At 41.3% G+C, this 18,450-nt stretch overlaps 2 protein-coding genes across 4 annotated transcripts in view; both read left to right on the forward strand.

Annotated features, from left to right (window-relative positions):
• Positions 1 to 6,106, forward strand: part of LOC148374975 (myosin-10) — a 54,568-nt gene extending 48,462 nt beyond the window's left edge. For both annotated transcript variants that reach the window (XM_088343160.1, XM_088343168.1), the window contains 9 exons: positions 12 to 224; positions 301 to 462; positions 538 to 666; positions 740 to 828; positions 3,517 to 3,640; positions 3,705 to 3,913; positions 3,985 to 4,093; positions 4,183 to 4,355; positions 5,530 to 6,106. In XM_088343160.1, coding sequence (XP_088199286.1) covers positions 12 to 224; positions 301 to 462; positions 538 to 666; positions 740 to 828; positions 3,517 to 3,640; positions 3,705 to 3,913; positions 3,985 to 4,093; positions 4,183 to 4,355; positions 5,530 to 5,683 — 1,362 coding nt within the window. In that variant the 3' untranslated portion in view covers positions 5,684 to 6,106. The remainder of the gene's footprint in view (positions 1 to 11; positions 225 to 300; positions 463 to 537; positions 667 to 739; positions 829 to 3,516; positions 3,641 to 3,704; positions 3,914 to 3,984; positions 4,094 to 4,182; positions 4,356 to 5,529) is intronic.
• Positions 6,107 to 11,250: 5,144 nt separating this feature from the next.
• On the forward strand, positions 11,251 to 17,710 carry LOC148374976 (serotonin N-acetyltransferase-like). Of its 2 annotated transcripts, none has more exons than XM_088343179.1 (4): positions 11,251 to 11,317; positions 13,160 to 13,358; positions 13,444 to 13,598; positions 15,268 to 17,710. In XM_088343179.1, exons 2-4 carry the CDS (start codon positions 13,190 to 13,192, stop codon positions 15,634 to 15,636), a joined length of 693 nt encoding a protein of 230 aa, XP_088199305.1. In that variant the 5' UTR covers positions 11,251 to 11,317; positions 13,160 to 13,189; the 3' UTR covers positions 15,637 to 17,710. The 2 variants fall into 2 exon arrangements, with proteins under 2 accessions (XP_088199305.1, XP_088199314.1); XM_088343188.1 differs by having other exon boundaries at positions 11,286 to 11,317; positions 13,155 to 13,358.
• The last annotated feature ends 740 nt before the right edge of the window (positions 17,711 to 18,450 follow it).

Below are 18,450 nucleotides of genomic sequence, written 5' to 3' on the forward strand. Positions count from 1 at the left end.
ATGGAATGAAGGTCCACGAGTTGGAGAAATCCAAGCGGACTCTGGAGCAGCAACTCGAGGAGATGAAGACTCAACTTGAGGAGCTGGAAGATGAGCTGCAGGCCACCGAGGATTCCAAATTGCGGCTGGAGGTCAACATGCAGGCCATGAAAGCTCAATACGAGCGTGACCTGCAGGGCCGTGATGACCAGAATGACGAGAAAAAGAGAGCTCTTATCAAGCAGGTGCTGCATCAAGCTGGCCTTTCACAATTGGGTTTAAAATTGATATACCATTTTGGCTTCACTCTTTTCTTTTCAGGTCCGAGAGATGGAAGTAGAACTAGAGGATGAGCGGAAGCAGAAAGCTTTGGCTGTTGCTGCCAAGAAGAAACTGGAAATGGATTTGAAGGACGTGGCGGGTCAAATTGAAGGAGCCAGCAAGGCTCGAGATGAAGCCATCAAACAACTGCGCAAGTTACAGGTAAACCTTTTAATCGGATTAAAGTGCTTCTTTCACGCCCAGGCTCACAGTTAAAAAGATATTTTTCGTCTTTAGGCTCAAATGAAAGACTACCAAAGGGAACTGGAAGATGCCAGAGCTTCCAGAGATGATATTTTTGCACTATCCAAGGAAAACGAGAAAAAACTGAAGAGTCTGGAGGCCGAGATAGTGCAGCTGCATGAGGTACAGAATTATTGTTTTAATGCAATCACCGGTTACAAAAATTGTACTAAACATCATCTTATATTCTCTGTAGGACCTAGCGGCGTCGGAGAGAGGGCGCCGCCATGCTGAGCAAGAACGAGATGAGTTGCAAGATGAAATCTCCAACAGCACATCTGGAAAGTATGTTGTTTTGACATCATTTATTGACATCAACAATGACCATCCAGTCGATTATTTAGGATGCAAGGGATGTGCAGTGGGTTGTCCATATACAGTGTGACCTCGGTTATCGTGGTTAATGGGGACCAACGGTGGCGCAGTGGTTAGTGCTTGTGCGGCACAGTTCATGTCATGGGAACCTGTTGTGGGTTCAAATCCAGCTCCAGACTTCATGTGCGGACTTTGTATGTTCTCACCGTGCTTGCGTGGGTTTTTTGTCAGGGAAGTTGCACTGATTAGAAGTGTATGTGATAGTAGTAGTATATATATATGTTCTCCCCGTGCTTGCGTGAGTTTCCTCCCACGTTCCAAAAACATGCATTTCAGGTGAATTGGCCGGTCCAAATTGTCCCTAGGTGTGAATGAGCGAATGAGTTGTCTGTCCCTGTGTGCCTTGCGATTGGCTGGCAACCAGTTCAGGGTGTCCCCTGCCCACTGCCTGGAGATGGCTGGGATGGGCTCAAGCCCCCCGCGACCCTAATGAGGATAAGTGGTACGGCTAATGAGATGAGATGAGTCAAAGCAAAGTTGAGGATAATTGGTACGGCTAATGAGATGAGATATATACTGTATATGTATGTATGTATGTATGTATGTGTGTGTGTGTATATATATATATATATATATATATCATCAGCCGTACCGCTTATCCTCATTAGGGTCGCGGGGGGGCTTGAGCCCATCCCAGCCATCCCAGGGCGGTGGGCAGGGGACACCCTCAACTGGTTGCCAGCCAATCGCAAGGCACACAGGGACAGACAACTCATTCGCTCATTCACACCTAGGGACAATTTGGACCGGCCAATTCACCTGAAATGCATGTTTTTGGAACGTGGGAGGAAACTCACGCAAGCACGGGGAGAACATATATATATACTACTACTATCACATACACTTCTAATCAGTGCAACTTCTGCAGTCACTCGAACAGTGACTGTAGCCTTCAACCAGGAGAAGATGGTGTCCAACAGTCACTGGGCGTTTCGACCCTTAACCACAACGCCCTCGAGTTGGCGGGCTGGCAGTGATGGCCAGTCACTACCCATCTTCTCCTGGTCCCCAGCTAAACTCCTCTCTCCTACTCCAGAGCCAACAAGAGGCTCTCTCCGCAGCTTCCCCCACCCTTTTGGCAGCTGCCTTTCTCTCCCTTCCACTTATTCCCAGAGCTGTTAATGTGTCCCATACAGACTGTGTTGGGAAACCCCTGCACCTGACCTCCACTGGGAATAGCCAGGTCTGCCATCCCTTGTCCCTGCACTGTTGGACCAGCTCTTGATATTTGGTGTTTTTCCTTTCATGGGCTTCGCTGCATCCTTCTTCCCATGGTACAGTTAGCTCAATCAGGATGTTTTTTTTAGCCTCTTCTGACCAAATCACGACGTCTGGCCTCAAGGACGTTTGGACTACCTGGGGAAAGTGTAATTTCCTTCCCAGGTCTACCTTCATCTCCCACGCTGGTGCTGTTTGCAGGAGGCTCTTTTTGGTCTTCTTGGAGGATGCTGGTTTCTCCCCTTCCCTGACAAACTGGATGGAATGTATTGGACTGGGTTGAGGTTGGTGCTTCTTCCGCCTTTCCTGCTCCAAGATGTAAGCCAGTGCACCGAGGACCTTGTCATGGCACCAGCGGTAACTGCCCTGGCTAAGAGCAATCTGGCATCCTGCCAGAATATGCGCCAGTGTCCCTCTCCCACCACATAGCCTGCACGTTGGGTCCTCCCTCAACCCCCACCTGTACAGGTTGGTTGGTGTTGGAAGAGTTTCGTACACTGACCGGAGCAAGAAAGAGATCCGGAACGGTTCCAACCTGCAGAGTTCTGGCCAGGTGATCCTTCGCTTTGGTAGGTCCCACTTCGTCCAGGCTCCTTGGACTCCAAGCTCCACTGCCCTGGACCACCTGCCTTCCTCCTCCAGTTGACAGACCTCGGCCTGCACCTTTTTTTTTTTCTTTTATATATATATATATATATATATATATATATATATATATATATATATATATATATATATATATATATATATATATATATATATACATTTTTATTTATTTATTTATTTTTATTTTTTAATTATTTTTAGACCCGGTTAATGGGGACCAAAACCACCCGCGAAAAGTGAACATCTGCGAAGTAGCAACGCCCCTTCAAAAATGCTTAGAATTTTTTTTTTTTTTTTTTTTTTTTTAATTCTATTATTAATATTTTTTAGGCCCGCGAAGTAGCGAGGTCCCACTGTAGACACTTATTGGCGCCTGCGCACTCTCTTAAAGTGTTTTTGGGTGCATATAATTAATAAACAGTTTAAAATAGGCCAATAATTACCAGCATGTTATTTAGATAGGTTGCACCAATAATGCATCTGCTGAATGGATACATTTTTTCACACTGTATTAAAACATCAAGGACAAATACATTACGCCCTGTGTTTTTCTCTCTTTGTATTTCCCCCCCACCAAAGATTTCTGTGCATGCCACTGGCAATGTAACTAATACATGGTAATTGAAATGCCAGCTTAATTATTCTACTTAAAACTGTATAATAACGTGTATACTTCAAAAATTGTGCCCATCCTTTTTTGGTCACTACAACTCATACTGTAATTTGCTGCTTTCAGCCATCACATTGTCTTGCTTTGGCTCTTCTCATTTGAAGGACTGCTCTGTTGGATGAGAAGAGGAGGCTGGAGGCGCGTATAGCTCAGCTAGAGGAAGAGGTGGAAGAAGAGCAGGGCAACATGGAGTTGCTTAATGACCGCTTCAGAAAGACCACCATGCAGGTGCGGTATGAGCGGTCAATATAGAAAGAATTGCACTCTGATTTCACTTCTCGCATCTACACAGGTGGACACGCTAACCACTGAGTTGAGCGCCGAGCGAAGCGCATCGCAGAAGAGTGAAAATGCCCGTCAGCAAATGGAGCGCCAGAACAAAGAGCTACGGGCCAAACTGGGCGAACTGGAAGGTTCTGTAAAGAGTCGGTTTAAGGCTTCCATTATGGCACTGGAGGCCAAGGTTGCGCAGCTGGAGGAACAACTGGAGCAGGAAGCCAAGTAAGAAACATACCGCTCGACCAAAGTGCCTTGTGGAGAATATGGCAAAGCGCTTAACAACTTCTCTTTAGGGAACGATCAGCAGCCAACAAATTAGTGAGGAGGACTGAGAAGAAGCTGAAGGAAATTTGCATGCAGGTTGAGGATGAACGTCGCCATGCCGACCAGTTTAAAGAACAAGTATGGCTCCGTTCGTCAAGACCTTAACCAAAACAAGGTCAGGGAAGGCCAAGGAAAACCCTAAAGGTACAAATGTGTTATTTGTGAAGGTGGAGAAAGCAAACTCTCGCATGAAGCAGCTCAAGCGTCAACTGGAGGAGGCCGAAGAGGAAGCCACGAGGGCCAACGCGTCACGAAGGAAGTTGCAGCGAGAGCTGGATGACGCCACCGAGGCCAGCGAGGGCCTTAGTCGGGAGGTTCACACCTTGAAGAACCGACTCCGGTACGCACAAGACACTCTTAGACATAAAATTGTTGCAACAGAAAGTATTGGGTCGTAAAAAGCAGGAATGCACTCAAGTATGTTATTTACCGTATTTTCCGGACTATAGGGAACACTTATAAACCCCAAATTGGCCAGAAATTTGAAAGCGTGCCTTATAACCCGGTGCTCCATATATACCCGAAAATACGGTGGATGAAAATGGAAATGCATATAGTATTGATTTGTGTGCGTTACCACACAAGGTTTTATGGTACTACCATATTTATAAAATAATAATAATAATAATAATAATAATAATAATTTCCTTGTATTGTCATTCTGTGTAACAATGTACACAGAACGAAATGTCGATTGCACCTGACCCGTTGTAGCGAGCCGATGCAGCCGCAGCCAACAGAGGGCGCCGCCGACCACTTTTTAAGTCTTAGGAATGACTCGGCCGGGGCGCGAACCCGAACCTCCCAGTCTCAAAGCGGGCGCCTTACCATCTAGGCTAAAAATGATTGATCAATTGAAAAACAACACCGACCAGAACAAAAAAAAAAGGATGTGTGCAATGGGTTCCAAATCCTAGCTACTAAACACCAGTGATACAGACAATACATGTAAAAGCATTAGTTTTTTATCTCCTTAATATCAAACTCACTATTTTTACTCACAGTACCAGAGATTAATGTTATAACTTGGTGAAAACAGAGAGTCGTCCCGAGAATCATAAACTCAAAGTCTAATTCATCATCATATACACCAAAGAGTCGTTTTTCTTGTAGTGCTTTCTTTTTTCTGTGTTAATTTATATCTTTTAGGGTGGCTTTCTTTTTTTTCCATTTGCTAACATTCGTCTCTGGCACTGTGAGGAAAAGTAGTGTGATAATGAGATCAAATTTGATGCATTTTAATATATGTCATCTGTATCGCTTGTGGTCTATATATATATATATATATATATATATATATATATATATATATATATACTGGAGAAACTGGTAAGTTGGCTTTCCAAGTCCTTCAAAAATGGTTAAACTTAGCCTGAAAAAGGTGCACGAACCCTGAAATATTCAAACAACTAAACTTTTTACCTGGGATGTGTGTCGAGAAATTTGACTTTGGACTCTAACATGACGAACGAGACAATCCAGTAACTAACCGCGTGTCGTTGTGGCTGTCGTAGGCGTGGCGGCCCCGTCAGTTTTTCCTCCAGTCGCTCAGGTAGACGTCAGCTGCCGGTGGAGGGTTCGTCCTTGGACCTCCTTTCTGATGACGAGCTGGAAAACAAAGTCACGGACGACAACGCCAACGAGACACCGACACCCGAGCAGGATTAATCCCAACTGCTCCTTAACTTTACACCTCCGGATTCAATGAGGAATTCTGTCTGCTTCCTAAGTATCCAAACCTTTTCCTTCACATGACGATTAGCATGTCGTCTAAAGACTGGAATGACGACATTTTCCCCCCATCGAACCTTGCCAAACAGTCCCTTAGAACATTAATAAAGACTGCATTCATCTCATCTCCAAAGCCCATGTGAGATACATTCACTAAGTTATTTTAGATAAGTAGTATTTTTCAAGCCATGCACACGAATGCTTTGCTGTTGTATCAAAGTAGAGCTTGGACGCTGTATCCTACTTTTTGCGTTTATCTGTGCCTTGTCCCTCTCCTTCAAACGCAATTATGACATGTGTATGTCGTTTTGAGAAGATGTATTTTAATAAAATATCCATGTTATGATATTTTTAGAGAAACACTGTTGTTGTCTTTGTATTTTATGACTTCTTCACCATGCTGCCACATCTGGTTCTTTTTGGATCCGTAAGACCTCACGGTAAAGTCCAACTGTTGTGCGTCGTGAGGCAAAAACAGAGGACGGGACCCAAGGAGCAGAATTTAGCCAAATTCAGACCCAACTAAAGCTGCAACAACTAATCGATGAAATCCATTATTAAAAGCGTTGGCAAATAGCTAGATCATCGATTAGTTGTATCACCTGACTTATGAGCCACTAAGTACAATAAATCAATGCGGGTAAGTTCACACAATTCTTTTGTGACGCTGAGAGTTATAGTAGTACTTTAGTCCGGCAGAGGGCACCAAGACCATTTTTATAAAAACACTATATTACATTTAAAATAAATCTTTTTTTAATTGCATCGTTACAAACAAAATTGGTATGAAAGTAACTTTGTAGTATTTGACTGCTCTATCATGCAACACAGTTGTCAATTTTCAAGGGAACAGAAAAGATGTAAAAAAAAAATGAAATGAAGTAAAATAATAATAGTGACATATTGGCCAAATTCTTAAGAACATTACATATAATTTTCATATTGGTAATATTTGTAATTTTTAAAGATTTCACCAGGGGAAAAAAACATTGTCAAAATTTGAAAAGTGGGTTTACGTTTTGGACATATTTTTAGTGGATAAAAAAATGTGTTACACATAGATGAAATGTGTTGCTATTTCTTTTTTGTTTTGTATGTCAGGTCCAAATACAATATGATCTTTGGATAAGGTGGTAGGATAAGCGTATCATACACACTGTATTTGTAGGTGTATAAATTATCTTCTATTGTATTGTTTGTTTGCGCTATTTTACTACCTGTTCAAAACTTTCATATTTGAATAAAAAAGAGGGAATTAAAAATGTCTTAAAGAAATCTGATTTATTAAAGAAAAAAAAATCGACCGATTCATCGATTATGAAAATAATCGTTTGTTGCTGCCCTAGACCGAACACAAGCAACCTAAATATTGAGTTAACAAAATAACTAAGTGTATTTAGAGTAGGGATGTCAAACTCAATTGCACAAGGGGCCAAAATTCAAAACACACTTAAGGTCGCGGGCCAACCAGGATGAACATTTATTGAACACACTTAAACTGAATGTTTTTGGAACATACATATGAATAAAAACAGACAAGTATATCAAATTTAAACCACTTATACAGAATTTAATATTTTGCTTTAAATAAAAATATCTTGTTAAATGATACAACTTAGAACTTAACTTAAACAACTTAACATTAAAATAACATTCAAATTCCTTTGCTCCTATGTCAATGTGTATATTAAAAAAACTTAAATATCCCAAAAGATTTTGCTCTTCTTAATATATATCCTGTCAAAAGTAGAAATATGAAAATGCTACAAAACCTAGAAATATACATAAAACATGTATTTTTCAGAAATAACATTTCTAATCATTACCTTTTCTTTGCTCTTATGACTCAAAAGCTTAGTCTTCAGCACATTTATTTTTGATGCTTTGATAAAAATTATGTAAAGAGAATAATGCCAGATCCCGTGTCCCAAAATCAACAAACATACCACTTTAAACTTGGCTCTTTCTTGCAATTACTCAAGATCGGTTAAACTCATTTTGACCTTTTTTTCATACATATTGGTTTCAAAACCAGATGCAAGCAGTTATTTTGTAAAAACGTCACAACATTCTGAAAACAGGGAGCCTGATGTGTGCAGACGGTGTAGGGCGAGAGATGGGAGGGAGTGCTTGCACTTTTTGCATAGCTCCACCCATCCCTCCCACTCACCCAATCAAATAACTTTAAATTCTCTTCCGGCGTTTTGGCCTATTTACAATTTGTTCCGTGGATTCATCAAAAAGTATCTGAACACTGAACAGAGATTATATAGTGAGCTTTTATATAAAGGATTCTTTAGCGTTGTACAGCCAAAACGAGTTTTTTTGTGTGACACGTTAACTGTAAATTGTAGTGAAAATGTGCCCTATATATTCTGAAAAGTACTGGTCACAGATTCACCTTTGGTCTGGCTTTGCGTGTACAGTATCTGATCAGGATTGATGGTTCAAGTTTTGAACGGGACGGAGAAAATTTGCATGCAATTAAATTCGTCTCTGAACCATAGGTACTCGTAGAAGGAGCCATATATGGCTCGCGAGCCGTTGTTCATATGACGGGTCATTAATAATGATAATGTAAAATGGTCTAGCAGGCCGGACGTGGCTCGCGGGCTGGGAGTTTGACACATGTGATTTACAGTGTTTGACAAAGGAAATCTTCAATTCTGGAAGTAGGTTAAATAATGTGTTCCAATCAGTCTGATTAAGCCTAAGTTGGGAGTTGCAGCCATGCTTCCCGCCATTGTTTTAGTGGAAGAGAAGGAAGTGAATAAGCAACAGAGGAGAACACAAATATTGGTATGAGATTCAAAATCTACCTTTTTTATCAACAGACCGGCATTTTCAGATATTTTGTCGAGTAATGACATTAAAGTTGCCTAGAGTTTGTCTAACGGCCAATGACAGTTCTCTTTTAAAGACGACAGTCATGATTAGTCATTCGGTTTGTTCGTAGCAACATTTATCTCAAAATGGCCGTACCCTGAGATAAAACGTGTGGATATTGCTTTTTAAATTCTATTCAACAAACTTAAAATCCATATCCAGAATACTAGAGGTGTATTAAGTATACGGGTGGTTAGAGTAACCAAAATTTTACCCAGGTAAAAATACTGTAACTTCAGAATAATATGACTTAAGTACAAGTATAAAGTAGTAATCTAAATAATTACTTTATTAAAAGTAACTGAAGCAACGTCGAATTTATTGATTTGTTTTCAAACAACCATTCAATCAAATCATCAAAGTACATCAAAAATGTATTACAATTAATTTAAAAATGGTTGGTTGGATCCCTCAAACTTTAGGGTTGCAGGAGCACTGCAGTATTTCCTTTGATATGTCTTGGGCAAGTACAGCCTGGGGGGCTTTACCATTCTGGGGGAAATCCCCCCTCCCAAATTTGAAGTTGTTTTGGCCCACCACCATTCATATCTGGTAGTAAAATGAACACAGAACAGCGCAAACGATATGCAGTGGCGGTCTTGGACACGGGTGAGGGGGGCATTTTTACCGTGACACATGAGAGGTAGCACTAGAACTCAATTATAATAATAATAATAATAATAATAAATATGCGCTGCAACGTGGTTTTTTTATTATCTCATACCTGTCAACCTCCACGGCTCCATGCCCTTTCAAACTGTCGTATTTTCACTTACAAAATACAAACTAATCTTACACCATTTTTTTTCCTAATGTGTTTATTTGTGTAGTTTAACATGTTATACTGTACATGTGTTTCGTTATATCATATATGTTCTTAATTAACATTTTGTTGTGAGATACTGAGTTGCTCGACATGAATGAGGGTTATTATAAAAGAAGTTCAAAAAATAAGTAGCTTGGAGGTTCACTGTAGAAGGTAAAAATACATGCAAATATAATTAAGTAGAATAATACATTTTCTTATTCAAATTATGAATTCATTTTCTGCATTAAATTATTGTTGGTAATATACTAATTAAAGGGATAACCACAAACCTGTCTTTTTTCATGTTCTCCTTTTATAAATCCTTTTTTTCTTAACTTCTTTATACAACATAATAATTCGTAATATAATGCATCGTTTTGAGAGCCGGCTCTTTTTAATGAGTTGAGCCAAAAAAGCCGGACTTCCTTTCACTACATCAAACCGCTCGCTTCGTTTGCAATGAAAAAAACGATAGCGATAAAAGCTACCGCGGCAAACCCGTTTGACTTGATTTGCCGTTTCGTGATAGTCGGTGTATACTGGATGATACCCATCATTGGCAAATTTGCATTTTTCCGTACAGATTTCTTTGTATGTCGTACTCGTCTTAAAATGCATAATAAACGTACTTTGTACAGCAAAACCGTACAGGTTGACAGGTATGTTATCTAACGATACGACTTGCCTCTTGTCAAATAGGCTCACCTTTGTTGCTGCTTTGACGCCCCTGCTAGCGAGACTGGCAGTTGTTAGTTGGTAGCTTCTGTTTCCCAAATAAGGCGCATTTGTTATAACTTTGAAAATTCAGGCCAACTTATGTATCAAATATCCATCCATCCATTACCTGCACCGCTTATCCTCAGTGGGGTCACAGGGGTGCTGGAGCACTTTCGTGGTACTTGGAGGGGGTCTCGCCCAGAGTGTGTTTTAGTGTAGAACCGCCACGCACGCTATGAGGGCAAAAAAGTGCTAGTTGGAGCCAAAAAGCCAGGAAAAGAAATGAAAACGCATTAAAAGAAGGGCTGTTAAGGGCATTTCACTCCTCTTGCACTTTTGGCCTGTCATCTGTGCGTCTTTGGTTGTGTCTTGTGCTGTGTGTTTGCAGAATTTAGAAGTTACAGTAAAGAAAAATTCATTAAAAGCTCGCTGCTGTTCATTCAAATTCTTCCCCCATAGCTAAGTTGGCCAGCTCTAGGTAGAAAACACCTGGGCTGAAAATGGAGCCCACTCCGGCCCGTCTACATGAAATCACAAACCTTTCACGGAGGGAAATTGTGAAATTTTGTTCATCATTTTGATAGTGAGAATTCTCTACATTGATTTATTTTGTTCAAAATTAGACACCTCACAAAACAGTATACATTGTTGTTCCACTTAAATGCAGACATTAAAAGGTACCCCCCTGGAAACAATAGTAAGTACAAAATGGCATTATTTTGTAGGGCCAACAACATAGAGTATTTGTTTACAGATACTTGTAATAACTTGACACAGTTTTAGTAAGTCGCGGTACTTTATTTGTTGACGTTTGAAAAATGGACTTCACGAATGTACACAAGCCTGCCGAGAAACTGCAAGACGAAATAGTCGCGTGATCCTGAAAGGTGAAACTGACTAAATTTTGGACCTATTCACTTACAGATCCATTCTCTTTTGCTGTCCTTGAATCTAGTGCTTATCTCACAAGATTGGCCACTGCATCCTCTCACAGAGCAGATAAAGTGTCAGTTAATGCGTGGAGTAGTGGAAACTAATTTTGTAATCCTCCATCATGTGACTACTAATAATCCATAACAACCACAAGTGTTTGTGTGTGGAGGTGTTGTGCGGAGAGAAAGACGAGGAGAACCGCTTCAACCTTGAACATCCCAAACAGAGTAAGTCACCGCATTAGCCATTATTGCCTTCACCAAGGAAGTCAAGTTTAATTAGCTACTGTTAATTAGCTAGGGTTGTGTAAATTTGCCTACATATTGGAAAAAACTGCAGACACATTTTAGCATCCAACGCAACTGTGACTAGTCCTGGGTACTAGAATTGCTGTGTCAGTCTTTTATGCTAAGTATCAGAGAACGCCTTGAAAGAGTTATTATCAACAGACTACCATTGCCATGTTGTATCCTTTCTTGATGGGATTTTGCCAACCAAGTAGCTTGACTGAAGGTCATGTTGGGCAACCTTCGTTCACCACACCTCAATTCATTAGAATTTTTAGGAAGAAGCCAAAATACAAAGTCTATGCACTAAAACCTACAAGCATTTAATACGAATGTATAGGGATCCTGAGGACATTGTTTCATGATGTGTGCAATTTCTACACCGGAACAAATATCAGTTTCAGAACAGGGGGAGACAATAATGCTGGGTGTCCCAAAAAATGTGTACACACTTTGGCATATAATAAACTAAGGCCAGGAACTGTCAGTACCAGAGTGAGCTGTCCAGAGTTGTGTCCTCACTGGTCCACCGATGACCCAGGAGGCGAAGGGTTCCGTGAACCGTGAAGACACTCAAAATAAAGATAAAACACATCAATGGGTTTTGATCTTGCAAGGAGAGGATCCAAACCTCAGCTAAGAAATTCCAAACTGTTTTAAGAACCCAAACCCTTTCATTTCATTAAATCTCCTGGGTAAAGGCAAAGAGATGCCAAGTTTTGGAAGCCAGCAGCAGCATGTTGACCGCAAGAGTACAATGAGAGAGAGGGGAAGAAGCTGCCATGGCCCAACATTTGTTTCCACAGATCCTTAAAAATAAAACTTATCTGGTTTAAGACAATAATGTGAAGTATTATCTCAGCTTTAGTAGGCCCAGCCTGGTAGTTGTATCTGATTTGTATTGCCTGTTTACTGCTAAAACCTCATTATGTATTTTTAAAATTGAATTCAAAGCAGTATGACAATTGAGGCAACCATATTTCTATTTATAGCTCCCACTTGAGTTTGTTTAGTGTGGTGAGTTGGTTTAGATGTAAACTGCATTCATTCAAATATCAAAATAAACAATGTGTTAATAAATTTGATGCCAGACATATCAATAATAATAATAAAGTCAAAATCATTTCGCTCTATAGTTTGTGAATAAACGTGTTGTGTTCAGAAACAATCCATTTTCATCTGTGATCATAATTTGTAGGGTAGGCTACAAATGTAGGCCGAATGATAAAGCATAAAAACAAAGCTAAATAATTGGCGTTGACATTTTTTTGTGATTCTGGCCACCCGAGAACGTAAAGCCTGGATCCGGCCCCCGAGCCAAACTGAGTTTGACATGCCTGATGTGAACTGTGCATACCAGTCAAAATAACCAACAGCGATAAGCAATGCAGTAGTTCGATATTAAAAACAGATAGGTATCATCGATAAACTTATAAGTTTGCAATTACACTCTGAATTCCTTTCATGGAACACCCTAAATTCCAATGCAAAGGAATTCCGAATATCAAAATTCCAAATGACAACACGGTGTGAAGTGTTTTTTTCACTCACTCAAAGTCAACAATATATGGAAACGGATGCTTTAAGTGGCTCGTCAGCAAGTAGATGTGAATGATTATGTGGGAGGAGGAGATTTTCAATTACATGCCTGGTAAAAACAAAAGCCAAATGGCTTGAACGGAAACAAACAAATGACAGACGGCAAAGACCTTCGACCCGCCGTCGCACATTCAAATGCAAATGAGCCCAACATGACTCACGGACGCCCTTAAATAAGCGCAGAAGAGTGGCCAGCCGCTGCTGACGCCTGCCATGTCTTCGGCGGCCGCTCTGCCCTCGGCGAACCTTGCGCGGCCCTCGGCGGACCCTGCGGGGCCCTCGGTGTCGCCCGGCATCCAGAGGAGACACACGCTTCCCGCCAGCGAGGTCCGACCTCTCAACACGCAAGACGCCATCAGCGTTTTTGAGATTGAACGAGAAGGTAAGAAGGTCTTCTCCCGGAAGCTCAAATTCCAATCGGGTAAAAAAATAATGGGGCAGTGTGTGGGTATGTGTCGTTCCGTCAGCTTTCATCTCTGTGTCGGGCGACTGCCCGCTGCACCTGGACGAAGTTCGCCACTTCCTCACTCTGTGTCCGGAGTTTTCCATGGGCTGGTTCGAGGAGGGCCGGCTGGTGGCCTTTATTATCGGCTCACTGTGGGACAGAGACCGCCTCACCACTGTAAGACAAATTTTGGGGATCAATACTAAATGGCTGCATTTCATTTTGCAGGAACTGCTTAAAAATATGTAAAAATGATGCCAAGTTTCAATCTAAAAGACCTCCTTATTTGGTTGAAAAGAAGACAGTTTAAAGTCTTCATTTGTACCAGATCAAACAGGGGTTGTCAAACATGTTGTGTCGCAGGCTGCATTTGGTTAAAAAAATTGGTAAAGGGGGCCACCCCTGTTATATAACCTGTAGATTATACTATATAGAATATCTATTTGGATCCAGATGATTTTATTGTGTTTAATCACATGATGAAAAAAGATGTACATTTTAAGCATCAGTACTGGCTGTTGTTTGGCCATCCCTCTTTCCTCCCTGGTTTTTACCTGGTTTTTGTTGTTTTCTTTCCCCACTTGTCACAGCAGTCAGTAGTTGTTTTTTTGACCACCATTTTGGTCCAAAATAATGGTTTCAAAACAAGATGCGGGCAAAGATCTTTTGCGAGAATGTCACAAAATACTGCAAATGAGGATACCTACCTATTTACCTCCAGTGCAGACGATGGAGGAGTACGTTTGGCCTATGTATAGCTCCGCCTATTCCTACCGCTTACCCAATCAGATTGCTCTAGGTGCTTTGCCTGAGCTTTTGGGTCTTAAAAGTTTGTTATGAGGCTTTTATCATAAAGTGTCTCAACAATGAACATAAATTGTTAATTGAGTTTTCATGTAAAGGATTATTTAGTGATTTACAGACAAAACGGGGTCTATTGGTGTGACAAATTGACTGTTGAATGCAGTTAATTTGTATCCTATATATACTGGATATATATTCCTTTATAAACAGTCTCAGCTTTGCATATGCAATATTCGGCTATGTAACAATACAATAGGTGAATGCGCTAATCCTCTTCTATCTTGGAACCATATGTACTAATGAAAATAGCCATATATGGTTCGCGAGCAATAGGTTTCCGAACTACACTTTCTTCTCATGTTTATTTGTGAGTGGGGGAAATGTTTTTTGCCGCACACCCACTAGCAGGATCCGACAGCAGAGCCGCACCCTGAACTCGGTCTGTTTGAGGAGCTGAGACTGCGAGAGAGCAGGACAGGATAAGGGAAGGGTGGGGGCCGTTTTTTACTCATTTGTCATTTGAAAGTGTGCACGCCGTATAACAATATTTTTACGAGAAATAAAGTTTTTTTTTTTTTTATTAGAACAATCTCGTCTTGCCCATTTCAGTTCTAATCCAGATCATCTCAGTCACTGGTAGCAGATGACATTGTCTTCTTAAATTGCTCAAATTTACGCAGTAGACTAGAAGATGTTAGTCTCCGTCAAGCATTTATTTGGCAAATAAAAAAATGATTTTATTCTATATATTGTATCTTGCTGTCGGTAAATGGGTATTGCTTGTTGGTCTGTGCAGCCCTTTGAGACTCTTTGTGATTAGGGGCTGTACAAATAAACAAGACTTGACTTGACTTGTTTTTGTAGGGTTTATTATCGCTTAATAAGGGAGATAATTAAGGGGAGAAATTGGCTGAGATTGACAAATATGACTACTCAAACTGATATTGGTCCCTAAAGTTAAGTTATCAGGTCTCCTTGTCATATTAGTGCTGTCATTTATAAAGATGTGTGTCAAGACCTGAAACATGTCCTTCATCCTTAGGAGGCCCTTACGCTCCACAAACCACGCGGCTCCACAGCGCACATTCACGTGCTGGCGGTCCATCGCACCTTCCGTCAGCAGGGCAAAGGGCCCATCCTCATGTGGCGCTACCTGCAGTACCTGCGCTGCTTGCCCAAAGTGCGCCGCGCTGTGCTCATGTGCGAGGACTTCCTAGTACCTTTCTACCTCAAAATGGGCTTTAAGGTGTTGGGCCGCTGCGCCATCACCGTCGGCGCCTTGACCTTTACGGAGATGTGGTACGCCATCAGCGGCCACGCCTACATGCGGCGCAACAGCGAGGCCATCCGCTTCCCCGACGCACCACTCGCCGTTCCCCTCGCCCGCCGCGATCAGCGCCTGGACTTATGACGTCATGATTCCACAGGCGCACTGTAAACTTTGAAAAAAATGCTCATATAAATTGCACGCTTTCGACACGTTTTGTAGTGCAGTGGTCCGTGATCTTTTCTGTAGCACGGCCCGGTGTTCTGCTGAAACGTCCTACCCTGTAAATATACCTGACCATAGGCTGATATCACAGCGATTTTATTTTCTTTATAATCAAGTCAAACCAGTATAACTAAAACACTGAATTTTTGCAAACAGAACTTATAAAAATGATATAAAACAAGGGTTGGCATGCATACTGTTGGCGTAGACATTCCATGTCTCGCCGCATGTTCAACTCTTAGAACCAGACCGAGTATTTGGAGGGAAAATAGTAAGCTGAAGAGAGCAGTTTAGTTGAGGACATTTATTACAAAGTTACGAAATCACTTTCCTTTATTTTTCAAACCGGTTATCCTAACGAGGGTCAGAACGCAGGAAGAAACCGGAGTACCCGAGGGCATTCGGAGAACATGCACACCCCACACAAGGAGACCGGTAGCTGGAATTGAATCCGGGACCTCTAAACTGTGAAGCGGATATGCTAATACCAACACACTCTGGTCTCCATCGTAATGTTCAACAAGAAAACGTCACGTTGATTAATCTGCCAAGTAATTGAAAATACAAAGTCACCAAATGAACCAGCCCCGCGAAAAGCTTGTTGCTGTTATGTGGTCTTTTTGTCATATTCATGAATCCTACAACTCAGTTGCCAAATGGTTCTCTATAGCGGCGAGTTTGTTTAAATATTTCTGGCAGGGTGTGGTTGACCATTTTTCACGCTGATTGGTGTAAAGTGCAAGAGTTTAATTTGATTCACAATTTCCTTCACTCTATCTTCACCGGGCGAGAATCCTTGTTTCCAACGTGATCGTTGCACCGCCTGACCAGCAACCGTACCCCTCCATGCAAATCACACTGATATTAATTCAAACGTAGCATTTCAAAGCCCCGTCTAAAACAACAATAGGTAAAAAAGAACAGAACTTTATTTCTATTTGACCCGGTACCAAAGGCGGTAATGCACCAAAATGATAATGCCAACCGCCGTTAACCTTGAAGAAGAAAGAGAAAAGACCACATAACAGCAACAAGCTTTCCGCATGTTGGTTTATTTTGGGGGTTTTTAATTTCTTGGCACACGGGTCGACGTGACGTTTTGCGTAAAGCGTTTTGATAACGTTGCTATTAGCATGTCCATCGCACAGTTCAGAAGTCCCAAGTTGAATTCCAGCTACTGGTGTTCTGCTAAAACGTCCTAGCCTCTTAAGACATCCTACCAAAGGCTCATATGACAGCCTGTATGCCGTATTTCGAAGCAGTTAAAGATTCAAATAAGACTAAATAAAAACGAAAATATACTACTCAATACTTTTTACGCTTTCAAAGGCTCGTGTGATAGTTTGCACATTGATTGAGAGATAGCTCCCAGCCTTATGCATGTGCTTGCACACTGGGCGTTGTTAGGACAACTCGATTGGTAGGAAGGAATTTCAGAACATAGGCCTCCTTCTGTGGAGTTTGCATGTTCTCCCCTTGCCGTGGGGCAATCCGGTTTTCTCCCACATTCCAAAAACATGGCTAGGATGGACCCAGTGACCCCTGTAGGATAAGGGTTTCTGAAAAATAATGAATGTTATCTTTGTGAGATGTTACGGGGACATTTAAATGTTCCCTGTGGATTAATGCTTATTATGAATGTCAATGTTCTTATTATTATAAATGACAAAATTCTTGTTATCATACCGTCAATGCTATTTTTAAAAAAGAACATATCTAACATGTTTAATGCCGCCATGTGAAAATATTATCAGACAATGAACCGGTTCGTGTTACAGAAAAGGTTGACGACCTCTGTTGTAGTGTGTCCAAACACATTTGAGTGTGAAAGTAAAGTTCTTAGTGTGTGATGATGATAAGCTACATCGTGCGTCAGTAAATAGGCTTGAGCTCCTCAATCGCTCGCGTCAACACTGAGGGATTTAGTGGAGCTTCTGGTGCACTTGAGCTGCGTAATGAATGAACCTTGCCCCATGACTTCTGTAGAGTTGTATGTCCAAGTTGAAATAAAATTGTTAGTATTATCTACAACACATATGTCAAACGCATCATTTTATGTGGCCTGCGAGACATTCCTGAGATAAGCACAAGAGAAAAAGGCATAAAATAATGACTTGTCATTTTAAATATGACCAGTGGATGTCGCCAAAGCCAGGTGCCAATTGCAAAGCCAACCACCATAGCTGTATTTGCTGACTACCAATAATCAATGACACAAAAACATGCATTTCAGGTTATTTGGCCGGTCCAAATTTTCCCTAGGTGTGAATGAGCGAGCGAATTGTCTGTCCCTGTGTGCCCTGCGACTGGCTGGCAACCAGTTCAGGGTGTCCCCTGCCCACTGCCAGAAGATAGCTGGGATGGGCTCCAGCACCCCCGCGGCCCTACTGAGGATAAGCGGTGCAGATGATGGATGGATGGATAAAGGCCTTGTCACACTGACTTGATTTACTTTCATTGGCAAGAAACCATGGTGAGTGCAAGTGTCTCTGTTATGCTTTTTGGTTGGACCCAAGTGAAGGGAAGCAGGAGCTGATTCAGGGGTGCTCAAAATAAGAATGTTTTTAATGACGAAACACATAGAAAAAAACAACAAACAAACAAGGGGTCACAAAACAAATAAACAAAATCAGACCTGGTAATACCCAAACCAGAAACAAAGACCAAAATGGAATTTCAAAGAACAAAGTAACAAACAAGGGTCACAAAACAAATAACATGTCCAAACAGAAT

The sequence above is a fragment of the Urocampus carinirostris genome, chromosome 1 (genome assembly GCF_059441175.1).
Source record: "Urocampus carinirostris isolate Australia breed hairy pipefish chromosome 1, RoL_Ucar_1.0, whole genome shotgun sequence".
In the NCBI taxonomy this organism is placed as follows: domain Eukaryota; kingdom Metazoa; phylum Chordata; class Actinopteri; order Syngnathiformes; family Syngnathidae; genus Urocampus; species Urocampus carinirostris.